The sequence below is a fragment of the Protopterus annectens genome, chromosome 2.part0 (genome assembly GCF_019279795.1).
Source record: "Protopterus annectens isolate FY-2018-M chromosome 2.part0, PAN1.0, whole genome shotgun sequence".
In the NCBI taxonomy this organism is placed as follows: domain Eukaryota; kingdom Metazoa; phylum Chordata; order Ceratodontiformes; family Protopteridae; genus Protopterus; species Protopterus annectens.
The window spans coordinates 691,276,987-691,293,452 of NC_056728.1; the positions used below are offsets into that span (position 1 = coordinate 691,276,987).

At 40.5% G+C, this 16,466-nt stretch overlaps 1 protein-coding gene across 1 annotated transcript in view; it reads left to right on the top strand.

Annotated features, from left to right (window-relative positions):
• The window catches only part of METAP1 (methionyl aminopeptidase 1), a gene marked incomplete in the record, with an annotated part of 1,416,310 nt that overhangs the window by 165,732 nt on the left and 1,234,112 nt on the right, over positions 1 to 16,466 (top strand). Inside the window, 1 exon segment of the mRNA XM_044061024.1 lies at positions 9,060 to 9,111. Coding sequence (XP_043916959.1) covers positions 9,060 to 9,111 — 52 coding nt within the window.

Consider the following 16,466-nt stretch of genomic DNA (forward strand, 5'->3'; position numbering starts at 1 on the left):
ATTTGAACTCCTGAATGTCCAAATCACCATGAACAAGACTGGTTCTGCTGGGGGATTTCAACTATCCATCAGTGAAGTGGCTGACTTTACACTGCCAGTGGTCAGAACTGCCAGTACTTTCTTGACATGGTTAACCATCCTGTTAGGGGACCCAGTATCCTTAGTCTTCATGCGTATGAACACTTGTACGTCTCCATATGTATCACCCAAATTTGTTAATTCAGACCATAAATCTGTGATGTTTTCCTTGAATGCTGGTGGGTATCTTTGTCTAGGGACTTCTCAAAAGCAAACCATCAAATGTTTGAGCTAAACATTTCTGCTGTAATCCTCCTGTGACACGTCATTGCTAATTACTTTGGACTTCCACTTAAATAGTTGCATTTATAAGGCAATTCCTCATTGGCCCAAGCATAATGAGAAATATAAAAAATTGTGTGGAATGTCTGTGTAAATAAGAGAAAGAAATTGCTTAATGCTTGTATGAGGTCTCATTCTGCCTTCGTTAAAAGTACTCTTGGGCAAACTAGTATAAACTTAAGGGAATCATTGGGCATTAACTTAAAATTGACATAAAAGCCAAAAATAAATACAAATCTAACTATTCAAAAAGGTAGTCACCAACGATTTGAGTAGCTAGTCCACAGTAATGCTGCACACTCTGAACCGAAGGAAATGGCTAATAGCCCAGGTGACAAATTTACTACAACAAGTTACGGCTATTCCACAGTTTCCCGAGTTCTCTCTGCCATCTTACAAGCTAAGAACACCTCAGTCAGGTGCCCTGCTATTAAACCAGGTTGCATGATTATTAATGCCAGATGTGGCCTATCTGAGCTGAGCCCCTGTTTAACTTTTTTAAGCTTGGTCTCTCCATTGATTACATTTCTGAAGCCTGGAGAATGGCCATTGTAATGCCTTCACAAAATTATGGGCCAACCATGGATTCTGTTAACTATATTGATCTCACTAGCTTCTTGTAAAGCTATGGAGTATATTTTCTACAGATCTGATTAAACATTAAAAACTCTTAACTTTGGACTCTCACCAGTTCGGCTTTGCCAGAGGAAGGTCCTGCTTTTTTAACATCTTTAATTTCTTTGAAAAAGTAACCAAAGCATTGGATAGTGGCTATATGCATTGCATACAGCATATCTGCACCTGATATCTAGGCAGCCTTGTATTTTTCCTTGTCTGCCTTCCCTGAGGCTGGTGGGAACTTTGACTTTTTTTTTTGCGTTGATGGTAATAGTTTGCAGACTGCCTAGTACTTACCATGAACTTGTACATATTATGCAGTACAGGTAATTTTTAAGATGTAGAAATCTGAAGTGTTCTCCTTTCCTACAAGAATGGCATTATTTAATAAGTGTTTTAAGGAATGGTGCACTCTGTGTAGCGTATAGGCATTCTAGCAACAAGCTTGACAAAAAATTACAAATGCTGGGATATTAATTATTTATTGGGAGGACACTGATAAAGTTAAGTAGGTGCAGAATAAGACACGAATGAAGGGGGGGGGGGGACGCAGCAAAATTAGATGATCTACTAGAACCAGAGGAATATCTTTTGCATCATGGCTGGATATGGGAATTATTTGAGAAACAGTGAAGGAAAAGGGTGTTGGAGGAAGAATTGCATTAAGTACAGTACAGAGAAATGAAAATAATTGCACTTTATATATATATATATATATATATATATATATATATATATATATATATATATATATATATACACACACATACACACGTATTCATTTTGTAAATGCTAGCTTAAAATATGGCAAGATGCTCTGTTTTAAAATAGCATAATTGTACTCTCTGCAATTTATTTGCAAGATGTTTGAGTTGTAGTGGAAGACAGCTGTGTTATTGGGAGGACTAATTACATGGTTATTAGTTAATGTTCTGGGGTTGCAATTTTGATTAGTAGAATTTGAGAACATTAGAATTGCTCATTCAGAGAGAGAGCAGTAGTTGTAGGCTTATGACAAATAGGGGGAGTATGTTAACTTGGTTTACAGTGATCAGTGGCATATTTTTTGACTTTGAAATGTCCAGGCCATAGGAAGTCTACAGTGGAAATGATGGTTTGCCCTGGTAAGTTACCTTTCCCCTCTCCCAATTTTTTTTTTTACCAGTTTAATTGGGATACAACCAAATCGGGCCCACAGCTGACGCTGCTAGGGCTTGCATCCGGGATGACTCCAGGCTACACATTTAGGAGTTTATACATTTCAGAGTTTTTTTGCTGCAGACTACAGTTTCTTATGGACTGGTTGTGCACCAATGCAGAATAGTTGAATTTCACAAAGTTAGGATCAGTTTATCCCCCCCCTTCACTGTTTTTTTCTGCCGCCTTCCCACTTTGGCATGCATTTGAATGCCAAGAGGTTTTGTCAGGTTTTTTGATTTTGCTCAGTTAAGTTTTGTATTCTCTGACATTTTCAAGATAGTTTTGGTCTATAAAACTGTATTTTGGACTTTTGGAGGCCTTTTAATGACCATATACCTTGCTGTAGTAATTGGCGGTTTGGTGGTGGTGAATGGCAGCACGTTTATTTGTTTGTTTAGTTCATTGTGGGAGAATATTCAACTTTTGCTGGGTGGTGGTGATGGCCTTAGTGGCTTTTTCCTTTTCACCTTGTTTTTTACAGGCTACGGTTCTATCAGGGCTTAATTTTTAGCAGCACCTGTCTCATTTGATCTAAATACACTTCTGCCAACACTGTTTGACTTTATGGATTGTCGCTGGCATTGGTGGGATTGCTGGTGTTTTAATCTTTGGTGCTGACAGCTTTATAGGCTTCTGATGCTAACATTTCGGGCATTTATCACTTCTGATGATCAGGTCACCTGTGTCAGCCTTCTATTATAAATTTGGACATCAGGTAATGGGACTCTGGGATGAATTGGACCTTGGCTCTTGTGGTCTGAGGCCAAGACAGTGGGGTCAGGATCGAGGCAGATCTTGTTAGCCCTTAACTTTGTTTTTGACATCAAGGTTTCTGCTTTGTCAAACTTGCAGTTAGTGCTGTCGTTTGTTTGGACATCATTATGATTTACTGAGTACAGTTGAACCCCCATGACCATGCACAGATCTCTGCCTCATCTCTAGATATGCCTACTGGCAACTGTAGTCACCTACCTCCTTCCTGTACAGGACAGAAAAACTAATGAGCCCATGCAGGATGTCTGTGAGATTGGAATATTTTTGTTTTCTTCCTCAGATTAGTCCCTCACGAGGCAAGAAAGGCAGCACCTGTTCTAGAAGAGGTGCTTTCACTTCCCCCAGTCTCGATCCCGATGTCAACAAAGATAAAGGTTCAGTTATTCCCCTCCACCCACCTAATTATCAGTTTGGTGAAATATTTGCGGTGATGGTTTCAGAAGCTGGAATGGCCCACAGAACCACTGCTCCTCTCCACAGTTTCGATCAGGAGGCTTTCCAGTCTTCAAAGTTCTTCTGTGTAATCTGTCATTTAACAGTATGGTGTGGCAGGTGGTGTATACAGCATGGGGTAACCCTGTTGTGGTGCCTGTCCTGAGCAGATGGGAGATGCTCCCAAGTGTGGATGAATCATGAATAAGGATTCGAAGCTCTGTCACTATATACTCTGTATCCTCCAGACAGCTGAGTTGAACTGTGTTTGACATACAAGTCATTCTTTGACCTAAAACTGACGGATTTGTTGCAAGTCAGACCACATCAGAAGTATTGTCTAGGTGTCTAACCTTCCTCTTCAACATCAACAGAATGTTTTAGGTTTACTCCAGAGCAGCAGTATCCTCTGGGAGAAGTACCTTTCCCTCAAAATCAAAGTTCATCTCTGTCCATATTCTAGCATAGCTTGGATCTATGGATGGGAAACAGAATTTACCCCAGGACTGCCATCGTAATACTAACGGACAGAGGTATCGCCTAATGCTTTAACCCATGCATGGGTCCCTTCAGATTACCTATGGTATGTTCCCATTTATTCTTATTAGGGGTAATATATAATTATTGACTATGGAATGGGTAAGGCCAATCTTTAACCAAATGGGATAGGTTCATTCTAGCGCAAACACATGCATACATGTGGTGGGAATGCTAGAGACGCACCTTGCTCAAAGTGGTAGGTTTGGTTTATTTTTTGGTTAATTTCATCTTTAGTTAATGTAGGAGCTAAAAAATACTTTTTTTTTTTTTTACTTTGAACTTCATACTGGTAAGAGATGCTTACAGTTTGCAGTTACAGGATGTGGGACTCCAAACTTGTTTTGTGAGCACATAGATTAGGTAAAGCTCCTTAACTTCAAGTGATGCACATTTCTGTCCTTGAATATTCTGAGTGAAGATTGGAGACTAACTTGCCATCTAGGAAATAAAAATTTTATACAGGTTCTTAATGTACAGATATTGGATTGACAGCTAGATGCGAATATGAAGTGAACAAAGTTCTGGTGTACATAAGCAGTAACTTAGCGTTGGGTAGTGTGGATTTTCCCAGGTCTGGTATGATTTCATCATGAGGGGTGAAGCTTGAGCAATCGGGCAAAGCAGCCATTTGCAAATATGCATTATCCTAACACCCTAAAATGAGTTATTGATATAATATAGTGATATTACTTAAACATTTAAAAAAGTAAGACACTTCTTTGAGGGATCTTCTTTTTTTCTCCAGTCTCTCATGTTTAGTGGACACACAGATGTGCATAACGATCCTTTCACAGTACAGCAGTTTAGTGCTTATGCAGCCCCTTTTTCACTAGTGAGTCAAAACTGCTCATACATCCAGCTGATATATTATGATTTGCACTGAGGTGCAGTTCTGTGGTGTATGGGAGTGTGGGATTTTACAATCATTTTTTAAAATGTTAGTACTTCCCTGTTTAGCAGTGCTGCGAATGTAGGCACTAACACTTAATTTGCTTTCGGCTCCATTCACAATTTGCCATGAAAATCAAAAGGGTACTTGTATGGATAGTTTAATAAAGCTAGCTGCTTTCTTTCATGTGAGAATTTTTGTGCTCTCATATGTGACCCTCTGGTATCAAAAATCCCTCTAATCAGGGACATGCTGGGTGAGGGAAGCTACAACACTGCTTTCTTAGATGTGCTGACTTAACCCCCTCCTGCCCCAGGTAGTGGCCGTTGGATGAGTATACTAATCCTTATGCACTGCTCTCATGGTCATTTCATTTTGAGTGTTTAAAATGGAACTGTAAAGTCATGTAATGTCAAACATTGCCAGTTGTGAAAAAAGAGGTAGTACACTCTCCTTGATGTTGGAAGACCAGAAGGATGTAGGTTCTATTCACACTCCAAGTGATTAAATTGCTGCCACTGCAGTGCACCTCTGGGGGAGCTGCAGTCTTGTATGTGTCGTTCTTCGGATGAAATGTTAAACTGAGGTCTCATCTGCTTGAGTTGGTGGTAGCTCAGATGGATGAAAAAGATTCCACGGCACTTAACCAAGTTTCCCCCAGTAGTACAAATACCACTTTGGGTATCTCCTGCAAAGAGGCTATTAGACTAGTGTGACTAACCTGGTCAACAAAGGCTGGATCAGTAAAGAAATGTCTAAAACCACTAACAGCCTTAATGTTTCCACAAATTAAAATTAATCAAACAAATCCAGACTAGTAATTACACTTTTGCCAAGTTGAACATAATTTGAGAACACATTTTCAAATCAGTGACATTAGTATTGTTTCTGGTGGTAGTAATTTGGAAATAATTTTGATTCCTGCCCTTTTTTTTCCTTCCTGAATACTAAGTGTTGCAATTTGATGTCAGTGCTTGAACGTAATGGATATAATACTAAGTCAGATAGTAATAAAGAGAAACATTTCCTTGTAGATGTTTTAGATTCAATTTGGAAAGTCCTATAGTGATGTCAGGTTATATTAATCTGTCTTGTTAGCATGCTGCATTTCAGGTTCAACTCCTCCATGAGGTACGTAGCTGTTTGCTACAGGTGCAATTCCTTCTGTGTATGTATATATATATATATATATATATATATATATATATATATATATATATATATATAAGGTAGCAAGAACGCTGGTATAAGAACATAGATAGATATACTTTTGACACTATTTGCAGGTCTGTGGGCATGTCTGTCATGCATGTACTAAAAGTTAGGTTCTTTGCTTTACTAACTTTTGTGTTCAACCCAAGTTAACCAATGAATTTCTATTCACAAACAGATCACCTACTTGGGATTAAAGTTGTCCTTGCGATTTTATTTTTATTTTAGGGTGGAGTTTAGTTGGTTGCCACTTACACGGCTTTTTGTTGTTCTTTTGCATTTGTTTTGCTGACAGACTTATTCCTGTGGGAGATTCTTGATTTTCAAAGAGTATGACCTGGTGATTAGCCATTGGTTGATTAAGTTACTTGCCACTGTATAAGTTTATGTTGCAGTTTTCTCATTGGAAACATAAATACTGGTTTGATGTAATTGTTATTAAAATTACTGTTCTTTTGAGCAGCAGGTTTATTTAAAAGGTTTTGTTGTTTAGTGTTGAAATCTAATTTTTGCAGTTAACTGTCATCAAAACGAGCTTTCTTTTTTGAGCATAGATGAAGATTGAGTTTACTGCAGTGTTGCTGCTGAAATTATTTCTTTTATTTTTCATCCCTTTCTGTAAGTAGTTATCTTTTTCTCTTAAGTTATTTTACCTGGCTGTGGTACCACATTTTGGGATAACAGCTGTAGCTTACCAAAATAAAACTCCCAATGTAGTGATGTTTCCAAGCAACTTGAAGGTGTTACTGGTTAATGCTGGGAGCCTTACAAATCTCCACACCCTTCAAGCCCTCCTCACTTTGGAGAATGTAGACATCTGTGCTGTGACTGACTTTGCTTAAAGCCATGGAAAGCACTCTGTCAGTGCAAGGCTATATAGCCTTCCACACACTTAGACCAACAACAGCACAGACTAGGGCCAAAGATGGAGGTGTACTGATATATATTAGCAGTAAATATATCTCTAGGTTGGTTAAACTGGTTGATAGTGTGGTGCTCACCTATGTACATGTCACCATAGATAAGGTCCCTCACCATATCATGTCTAGCTACAGGTCACCATCTATGCCCCTGACGTGTTATCATGCTTAACTAAACCTACTAGAGGTGCTTACCATCCAGCCAACCATCCTGTTCATGGATGCCTTTAACTACCCCCCTGTAGACTGGGAAACTTACACTGCCTCAAACTCACAGGCACATCACTTACTGGACTTTAACACAAGCACCCTGGAATAGATGTTGCATCCTTCAACTAGAGGATCAAACATATTGAATGTGACGCTCTACATCATGTGACCCCTCACTACAGCCTTGAAACAGGCAATGTTTCCAAGTGAATGGAAGACTGCAGCAGTCATTCCTTTCCACAAGGGTGGACTATCAACCAACCCAGGGAACTACAGACCCATCAGTCTAGCAAGACTAAATCTGCAAAGCCAATGAATGAATTATTGTTGAAATGATAAACACTGACATTGGCAGCCTACAGACACTGGACCCATCTTAGTTTTCCTTTAAGGAAAAGTCATGCCTGCTTAACCTGCTAGACTTTGAGAGGGTCAGTAAAAAAAAAAAATCTGGACAAGGGGGAAAATGGTGCATACTGTGCATCTTTACCTAGCCAAGACATTCAGTACAGTACCCTACTCGGGCATTGTTGACAAGCTGTCTGAGTTGGGCATAAATGCCTACATAACTCGCTGGATTGCCAGCTGCCTCACAGCTAATGTTCAAGACCTCTGGCTCACCGAGATTGCAGATGACTGTAAATTAAGAGCTATTATAGACTGCTTCCCCAAAACATTGACATCTTGCAAGAGGGGTTAACACAGAGAAGTGACTGGTACAAAAGCCATGGCCTAAACCTCAATGCCAAAAAATGCATTATAATGCTGCCTGTGAAACTTTGTCAATCCAAGTTTTATTCCAACGATAAAACTCCCCAAAAAGTCAACCCAGTAGTAAGGGATCAGGGATCATATGTAGACAGCAATCTGGCCTTTGACCACCACATAGGTAAGATGATTTTTTTTCTGTCTTGCCCAACGTCTAGGTAAGGGTGTGGCTTCCAGGTCCATGGAAGATACAGCATCACTCTACTCAACTTTTATCAGACCCATCATTGAATTTAGTGCCTCCTTTGGCACGTGTCTAACCAGTCACTTGTAACGGTTGGAACTCCCCAAAATGTTCTAACCAGAAGAATTCAGGCCTGAAAACCCTGTCCTACACTGATAGCCTAAAGGCTGTCTCTCTGTATTCAGTCTCCTTCAGGCTGCTGAGAGGAGATCTTTGCCTGGCTTATATGACTTCCTCATACCCAGCCCTGGTGGATTTATTGCACATGCACAAAGCAAACGGCACCAGAAACACTAGATCCAGGGATCTGAAGTTTACATGTGGCATAAACAGAGTGCTGGATAGGCAGCTGTGTCCCAAAGGATACCTGTACTGTTGAATAGGCTCCCCATCCATGTAAAAGAGTTCATCCCTGACTCTTTTCAAATGAAACTTTGACAGTTAAATGGGAATTCATAAATTTATCCACAGTCTGTCCCCTGTGTCCATTATGGACAGAGGCAGTCAATAAGTACTGTCCTAATTAACACCCCCCCCCACTTTACAAATCCTTGGTTACTTCCCTGCTGCCATGCTCTTCCTGTGTAGATGTCCATGATATTCTGGACCCATATGGTTTGGGGTGGGCTGCTAAGCTCGTAAGGGCCTGTTGCTAGATAGTCTAGTAACAATTCATGAAATTAACTTGGCAGCATTAGGTAATAAAGCCCCAGTATGTGTTTCACCTATTATGTTTTCATGGTAAAATGTGCACAGCAACTTCTTAGTGTATTTAGTTGCAATACTTCACATGGAAATTAGATATATTTTTTTAATACTAGGGCCATGCACATTAAAAGTTTTTGTCATTTTACTTGTCTGTTTGAAATGCTTTACTAGAACAGATGCACTAAGATGTGTTTGCACACTTGTCAGATGGAGGTTGTTTTACTATGTTTCTTTGATGTTTCAGGAATGCTTCAAGGGGAGCTGGGCAACTCATAAGCTGCTGCACAAGAAAGCAAGTAAGTACAGTAGCCATTTGTTAGCTGATTGTAGAGTGTATTTATCAAGTGTCTCCAACACTGTTTTCACACCAACTCTTCCATAAAAGTAATCTCTTTCTGGATTGCAGGTATCTCAGGACATTGAGAGATTCTGATGGGCTTTGTAGATGCTTGCTTCAGTCGGTAGCAGCAATGAGCCTTTTTTGGGTTGCTTTACTGTAGGGAATCTGTCCCCCCCCCGGTTACTGCATTGCATATATTACAGCCTTGAAAAGCTGATCTTATTTGTTAAATTTTCTTTCTTGTGTAGATTGTTTTTGTAGGCTACTGTATAGACTGAGCCTCTCCCTTTATTTCCATGTTATTTCTGACTGTAGGTCACATTTCTCTACCTGGTCGTATTTAATGGTCAACTTTGTCCTTTCCTTTTCTGATGATAGTCAAGTAAAGAGGAATATGGCATTTTCTTTTGTAACATGTTGGTAGTCTAAATCTTGTAAGCTGATGTCCAACTGCTGGAGTTGCATGTTCTAGTATGATTTCGAGAAGCAGTCGGTAAACATTTCATGGAGACTGAAACATATCTGTACTTAGCTCTTATGTCTGTGTTTGAGTTTATTAATGAGTGTGCAAAGTGTTAAAGCAAGAGGTGTGAGCATTTAAAATCTGTAAATGCATCTAGAAGAGAGTAAATTCAGATTGTTGGCAAAACATGATAATTAATGAGCATATGGTGAAGTTACATTTATATGTAAATAGTGTGATGTATTTTGTTTGAAGATTCTTTCAAAGCATTGGGTCCAAGGAAGAGACTAAATTTGTGTGCACATTGGCAGATTGCAGGCACCAAGTAAAGCCATTTGGTCAAAAGTCTGTTAATGTGACTGTAAAAATGAGAAGTACAAGGCAGAAGTCCTAAGGTGTTTGACAGATGTCTTTCCATTTCATTTTATGTAGTGAGGTTAAATTTGTATTTTGGTGATTAAAATAACTTTTCAAATGTCTTATTGTGTATGAAATTATAATGTTACACTGATTGAAAAATGAACGCTTTTGCTGAGAGACAAACCTGGGAGAACTAAGACACTGGTTGCCACTGTCAGTAAAATGATTCAACTGAGTGTCGAAGTATGAAACTTGGAAATAGAAGATTTTGGTTTGGACATATTTTTTTATTGATGGAAGGATGTAGAGAGACTACATCTGTTTAGATGTTTAAAGTTGAATTTTTGCATATTCAGTAGGGTCACAGTGATGCCATTTAAGTAGTGGGTATCTGAAGTGAGAAACGTAATGTCAAATTTGGATGGTGAAATTGAATATGTGTAAGCAACAAGTGTCCCACTGGAGGGCTGGAAGACCAGACTGATTGGAAAATTTGATACTGGTTGAAGGTATTGGAAAAAGAAGAGACCAGATTTATTGCATTCAGTGAAAATTAAGATGTGCAGTAGATAGATTTTGCAAAGGCATCATTCAAAATTAAGAATGCCTCCAGGTTGCCATTGTCTGTGTCAGGCAGTGTAGTAAATGGAGGGTTAATATTGCAGTTTGTCTACATATTTGGGAAACCAGATATTATGGCACTAGAAGAAAGTTGCATTAATGGGTTGAATGGTGTGTGCGACTCACTGTTATCTAGCTGTGAATTTTTGAAAACCATTTTGTTTGTAGCGCAATCAAGTTTAAATTCAGGTTAACTATCTCCACTGTGAAAATACTTTCACCAAGGGGAGTGTGGACACTTGCACATGCTGATTAAGCAGTGTCCAGGTTATTGAAGTCTGTGCGTTGGCCATTTCGAGAGGCAGTATAGACTAAATATGCGAGATTTGAACATCTGGGAAACTGTCCGCTTGGTGGAGGTAGAGGAGATGAAAAAGGAGTTGCATAGAAATGGAAGACCTTTTATGTAAAGCAGGAGGACAAAGTTGGGATGGTAGATTTCATTTAGCTATTTCAGAATGAGGCTTTATGAAAAGTATGTTTAAAGCAGGACTTTGAGACTGAATACGGTGGAGAAAGTCTCTCTGGTGGATTTATCCTGATTAAGTCTATAGGAGTAAGATATAGGCTGTTCACTGAAATGTCGTGCTTTGAAATGTTTATTACTTAAAGGGGAGGGTGAGGCATGTATTTTTATTTAAAAAAAAATTGTAGGTATATTGGCTCAGAGTAATTGTATGGGAACACTCAAGTAATATGGAGAGACTGTCTGCTTGATGGGCATTTTAGAGAGGCTGCAAACGATCTGTAATTTTAAGTTTTAGAACATAGCATCTGAAGTTTTCATTTGGTCTTCAACCTGTGGGACTAGGATCTGAGATCAGATTCTATTGCTGTATACACCAGCATTGGAGCGAAATCCGAGCTCCTCCCCTACCCATAATGCCCCTCTCTCCCTCCTCTCCTCATTTGCCACTCATTTGGAACAGCACAGGAATGCGTTTTCTGAGCTCCTCTAGGGTTTTTTCTGCTAGTGTAACGGTTAAAGTAGGTGTTTTTCCTTAATTTTCTTCTATCCTCGTCCTACCCTTCTCTAGCTCGTGTTGGTGCGCTTTCCTGGTTCTTTATATACTCCTAATATATATAAACAATTCTGTTTTCCTCTTTCTGTAGTGTCTGTGTTTCTACCCTATGGCTGATCTTCCTAAGCCAGCTGGGTTTAAAAAGTGTATAGTGTGTGGGCATAACATTCTTCCATCTGATGCCACACTGTATGCGGTGTGCTTGGGGGGGTGGCCCACCTGGATTCCTTCTGTTTGATATGTGTGGGTTGTAATCAACGTGCTTTTGTTGACAGGAGGAATAAGTTGATTTTGAAGGGCCTTTTGCCCTCTGCCACTGGTCTTTTCTGGGTCCCTTCTCCACTTCTGGGGCTCAAATCCCCACCAAGAAGCCTGGGGAAGGATACTGGGCCAGACAGAGCAGAAGTGCATAGCAAGCAGTCTCCTGACTGGGCTTCCTCTGCTGAACTGTCTGCTAAGTCTCTGCCCGTGCTGGTATAGGATTTTCATTGGCTCTGGTTTGCCACGTTTCCCCCTGGAGCCGGAGAGTTCCTGTGCTAAGTCTCAAATCTCTTCCTCCACTTGGCCGCCATTCCAGGCTGGGGTCGGTGGCGTCCTCTGTTTGGTCCACTCAGAGCTTGTCTGAAGCTGAGGTGGACAGGATGATGATGGTTTCTCTGGGCTCAGATACAGTTTGGGGTTTTGCCTGCTCCGTTACCCTCCGGAGCCACGAACACAAAGCCTAATTTTTTTCCAAATTACTAAAAAAAACTAAATAAACCAATAAAACAAATAAAAGGTAAATGGCTGTAAGTAAACCAGGCAAAATCCAAAAGGCAATCCAAAAATGCTGTTTTAAAATGTTTAGTAGTGCTTTTGTCCAACTCGCTGTGAACTTCTTCAGATTCTTTGCATCTGAAGTTCACAGTGAGTTGGACAAAAGCACTAATAAACAACATTTAAACAGCATTTTTGGATTTTCTGTTTGATTTTGGCTGGTTTACTTACAGCCATTTACCTTTTATTTGTTAGTTTTCTTTCCAAATTATTAGAGCAAAGGGGATTACAAATTGAATTTGCTTGATGTTCACAGGCAGTTGCACTTCTATTTGGACAGAACCAAAAATTTGGCAATCTGAGGAGGTCACCCTTGCTCATTGGATTTCCATTTGCATCTCTACAGTTATCGCTGTGAAGGGTATGCCTTTACCTGGCCCTGCCTGGGTGTGCTTCACCAGGTGAGTGTCTACTTCTGCGGCTTTTTGGTCCAGGATTCCTGTGGATGACATTTGTTCTGCTACCACTTGGTCTTCTTTGCATGCTTTTATTTCCTATTACAAATTGGACATTCTCTCCAGGAGCAGGGCTTTCTTTGGCTCTGCCATGCCCCGGAATATCCTTCTATGAGGGCCTCCTAAGGTTATTGTAGCTAGGGACTCTGACCCATAGGTTGAAGACCAAATTGAAAACAACAACTTCAGATAAATAAGTTAAGTACTTACCGTAACCTTCCATTTGAGTTGTTGCTTTTCATTTGTCTTTAACCGTCCCTCCCTCCTTCCCCTGCCTTTGGAGTTTTGTGGACTGGACAGATGCAGGTGCAGGCTTATCCTATTCTTATTCTTGGTCCTGGGTTTGAGTTTGTGTGCGTGTGTGTACCCTTCAGCGGTTAGGGGTTAAGGTGCTCTGCTGTGGTTTGGGTGGTGCTGTCCTGCAGCAAACTTGATCTGAGGGGAGGAGGGAGAGTAGGACATTATGGGTAGGGGAGTAGCTCGGATTTCTGCTCTGATGCTGGTATATACGGCCAAGTCAGACCCAATCTTGATCAGAATCCAGAAACTTGATTTGGTATGATATTCAATAGTTCTGTGCATAGTATTGCAATGATATTCAAGGTGAGGTTATTAGCCTGTAGTATGTTGTGTCTCCATTTAGAGAGTAATCATAGTGAGCTGTGTACTTGACTGAAGTGAAAGGAGGAAAGAAAATTATTGTGACTTAGAATTACAGCTGTTTTTTTGACATTGTAGGTTTTGAAGTAACTAATGGGCATGGAATTCCATTACTCCATGAATATAGTGCAGTTGTGTAAGTGAAACGTACTGAGACAGTAGATGTTCGAATGATCACTGCTAGGGTAATCGTAGCTTGTATAGGTTAGATCCTGCCAAGACTGTAACAGCTGGCCTGTATCCAAAGCTTCAGGGCACCTTCCAGTCACCCAAACTATCAGGCAGGTTGAGCTAAGTAAGAGACAAGTTTGGGTGCAAAGCCCTTCAGAGCTTTCCTGCCAGCAGAGGGAGGGAGGGAAGCAGAGTCCTTGAAAGGGCAGTACTAGGAACAACAAAATAAAAGCCCACATCATGGCATATAAAACGCACCAAAAAGGGGTGGGGTGGGGGAGCGACCTATTGCAGCAGTTGCTGTCAAGCGAACATAATCTGTTATGATTCAGTTTTACTTGCACAGCTGTTGTCATATTGATCACTGCTGTAGTAGCCTGAGCTATATGGGTAGATTACCCTAACTACTCACATTTGGGTGGTGGAATGGTAAAAGTCCAGGACCCCCTGGTGAATGGTCCTAGCAAAGCCTGATGTGGGCGTAGAGAAGGAGTCAAACTTATAGTGCTTTGTAGAAATATGCACAGAGGACCAAGTAACAGCTTCTAAAATGGTTCTAGAATTCAACCCTTTCCAAAAAGCCATAGACTAAGCCAAGGCCATGGTGGAGTGGCCGTTGACCCTGCCAGCAATAGTTTTGTTATGGTGAGCATAACAAAAAGTAGTAGCTTTAGACAACAATTTGGAAATAGTCTGTTTTGACACTGCCCCTCTCTTACCTCCACAAGAAGTGAATAAACTAGTTCTGTCACAAAAGTATTTGAGTTGTCTGTAGCTATCCAAGATATGGATATTTTGATTTTATATTGATGGATACATTCATTGAAGAAAACTGGGAGATGGATAGCTTGGCTTAAAGTAATCTCCGATAGCACTTGGATGCCCACCACTGCTACCAATATGTGATGGCCACCCAATATGTGTTGTGCCCATGGTGGGCCAGTTATCAAGGAGCCTGAATCCTCACCACTAACACTGGGGAGGGATGTGCACTTGTAATACAATTGGATACTTTCAGTATTATCAGATGCATACTTTTCTGCATCAAGCACAGTTTCTCTCAACGGGGAACACTCAGCCTGTGGTCTGGAGGTCTCTGTCTCCCTCCAGGTCCCCAGTAAGACTTCCTACTGGTACAGCTGTAGAGTTAGGTCCTAAGCTGAGTGTCCAGGCCAAGCCCTTCAGCACCCTTTCTGTAAACCCAGTGCTTTGTGTCCCTGCCTGAAGTACCTGACACAATAAAATTTAATTTTCATACACATGTACACCCCTGGGAAAGGCTGGCACAGATTACCCACTCTACCAACTTAGCCCAGACAGTAAGGTAGTTATCACTGTCACCAGTCAGTTACTATAAGGCTCTTAAAAGGGTACCTAATTATACCTTGTAATATTAATACTAATACAAATGGTAGTACTTCACTGAGACAGCTAGGCCTTTTGGAGTGGCCCACACAGCGTCACCAAATAGAAGTAATTGCAAAGGTTAGATACTGCGGTGGTGGTGCTGCGGGAGCGTTGTCGCCTCACAGTAAGACATTGTCCTGTTTGATTCTCAGCTAAAGCGTCTTCTGTGTGGAGACGTGCGTGAATGGGTGTACCTTCATTGAAGGTTGGGCGTCGGAGCTGGCAACTCTGCACGTAAAAATATACTGCCAATCATTAGCGGACCAGAGTTCCGCTGTGGCGACCCCTTACCAGGAAAAGCTGAAAGACGCAACAACAACAATTTCAAAGGTTAGATACTTTCTACAAGGGCCAACCCCAGTAAAAGTTATAAATGTATTTAATAATAATAACAAGAGCAGGAAAATCTTAATATATTTACAGTAAACCACAGAGTTCAAATCACTGGAAATATTGAAATTAACTTTGAAGGACAGACTCGTGCAAATAAAGAAACCGTATCTAAACTAAACTTCACAATTTTCTTGAGTGAATCTAAGAACTACTTTTCCCTAGTAAGTTACTTCTACCGCAAGGATGATGCTGTGGGTGAGCAGTCTTTCTAGTCAGGCTTCCAAATGGAATACTCAGTACATTGAGATTTCTCTTTGTAATATCTAAAGTATAATTTCCAAGAGGGATGGCAGAATGACCTCATCTGGTCACATGACTCTAGGCTCTCACAGTATTCCCTTTTGAAGCAGAGCACAGACCACCACAATACATATCCAAATTTTATGGCAGTGCCTGGGGCCTCACCTGTTTTCACTCTGCTAATGGACAAAGGCTTATTCCAGACCTACCATCTCTGGTCCTGTTCAGCACTATGAGGTGCCTTTTAATGATTTAGCAGCTCCATTACATTTCCCTTATTTTTCTAAAAGTAAGTTAGCTGGTTAACCAGTGGTGTGCTAATATCCTATGTTAAAACATTCACATTCGTTTTAGCTACAGTGATGCCATGTACATTATTATTCACTTCAGCAGAGTGCACTGCTGATGCATTTCAACACAAGCAAAGCTCAGAAATACATTTTCAGCAAAAGCATCTGCACTGAAAAAGGCTCGTTAGCTGAAACCGGTCTGTTTGTCCATTTGTTTTATTAAATGCTACTGCTGATATAAGTCCTTTTTGCAAGTATTTGCAGTTTGGCCATGCACTTTTCCGTTACTGGCGTGACAGGGTTGTGTCTACTTTGCTGGCACTTGCCCGTATCATCACAGCACTTTAGGAATAAAAAGATTAGTCCTCAAAGAAACCCTGTCTTGTTGAAAATGAAATAGGGTTGACTTACCA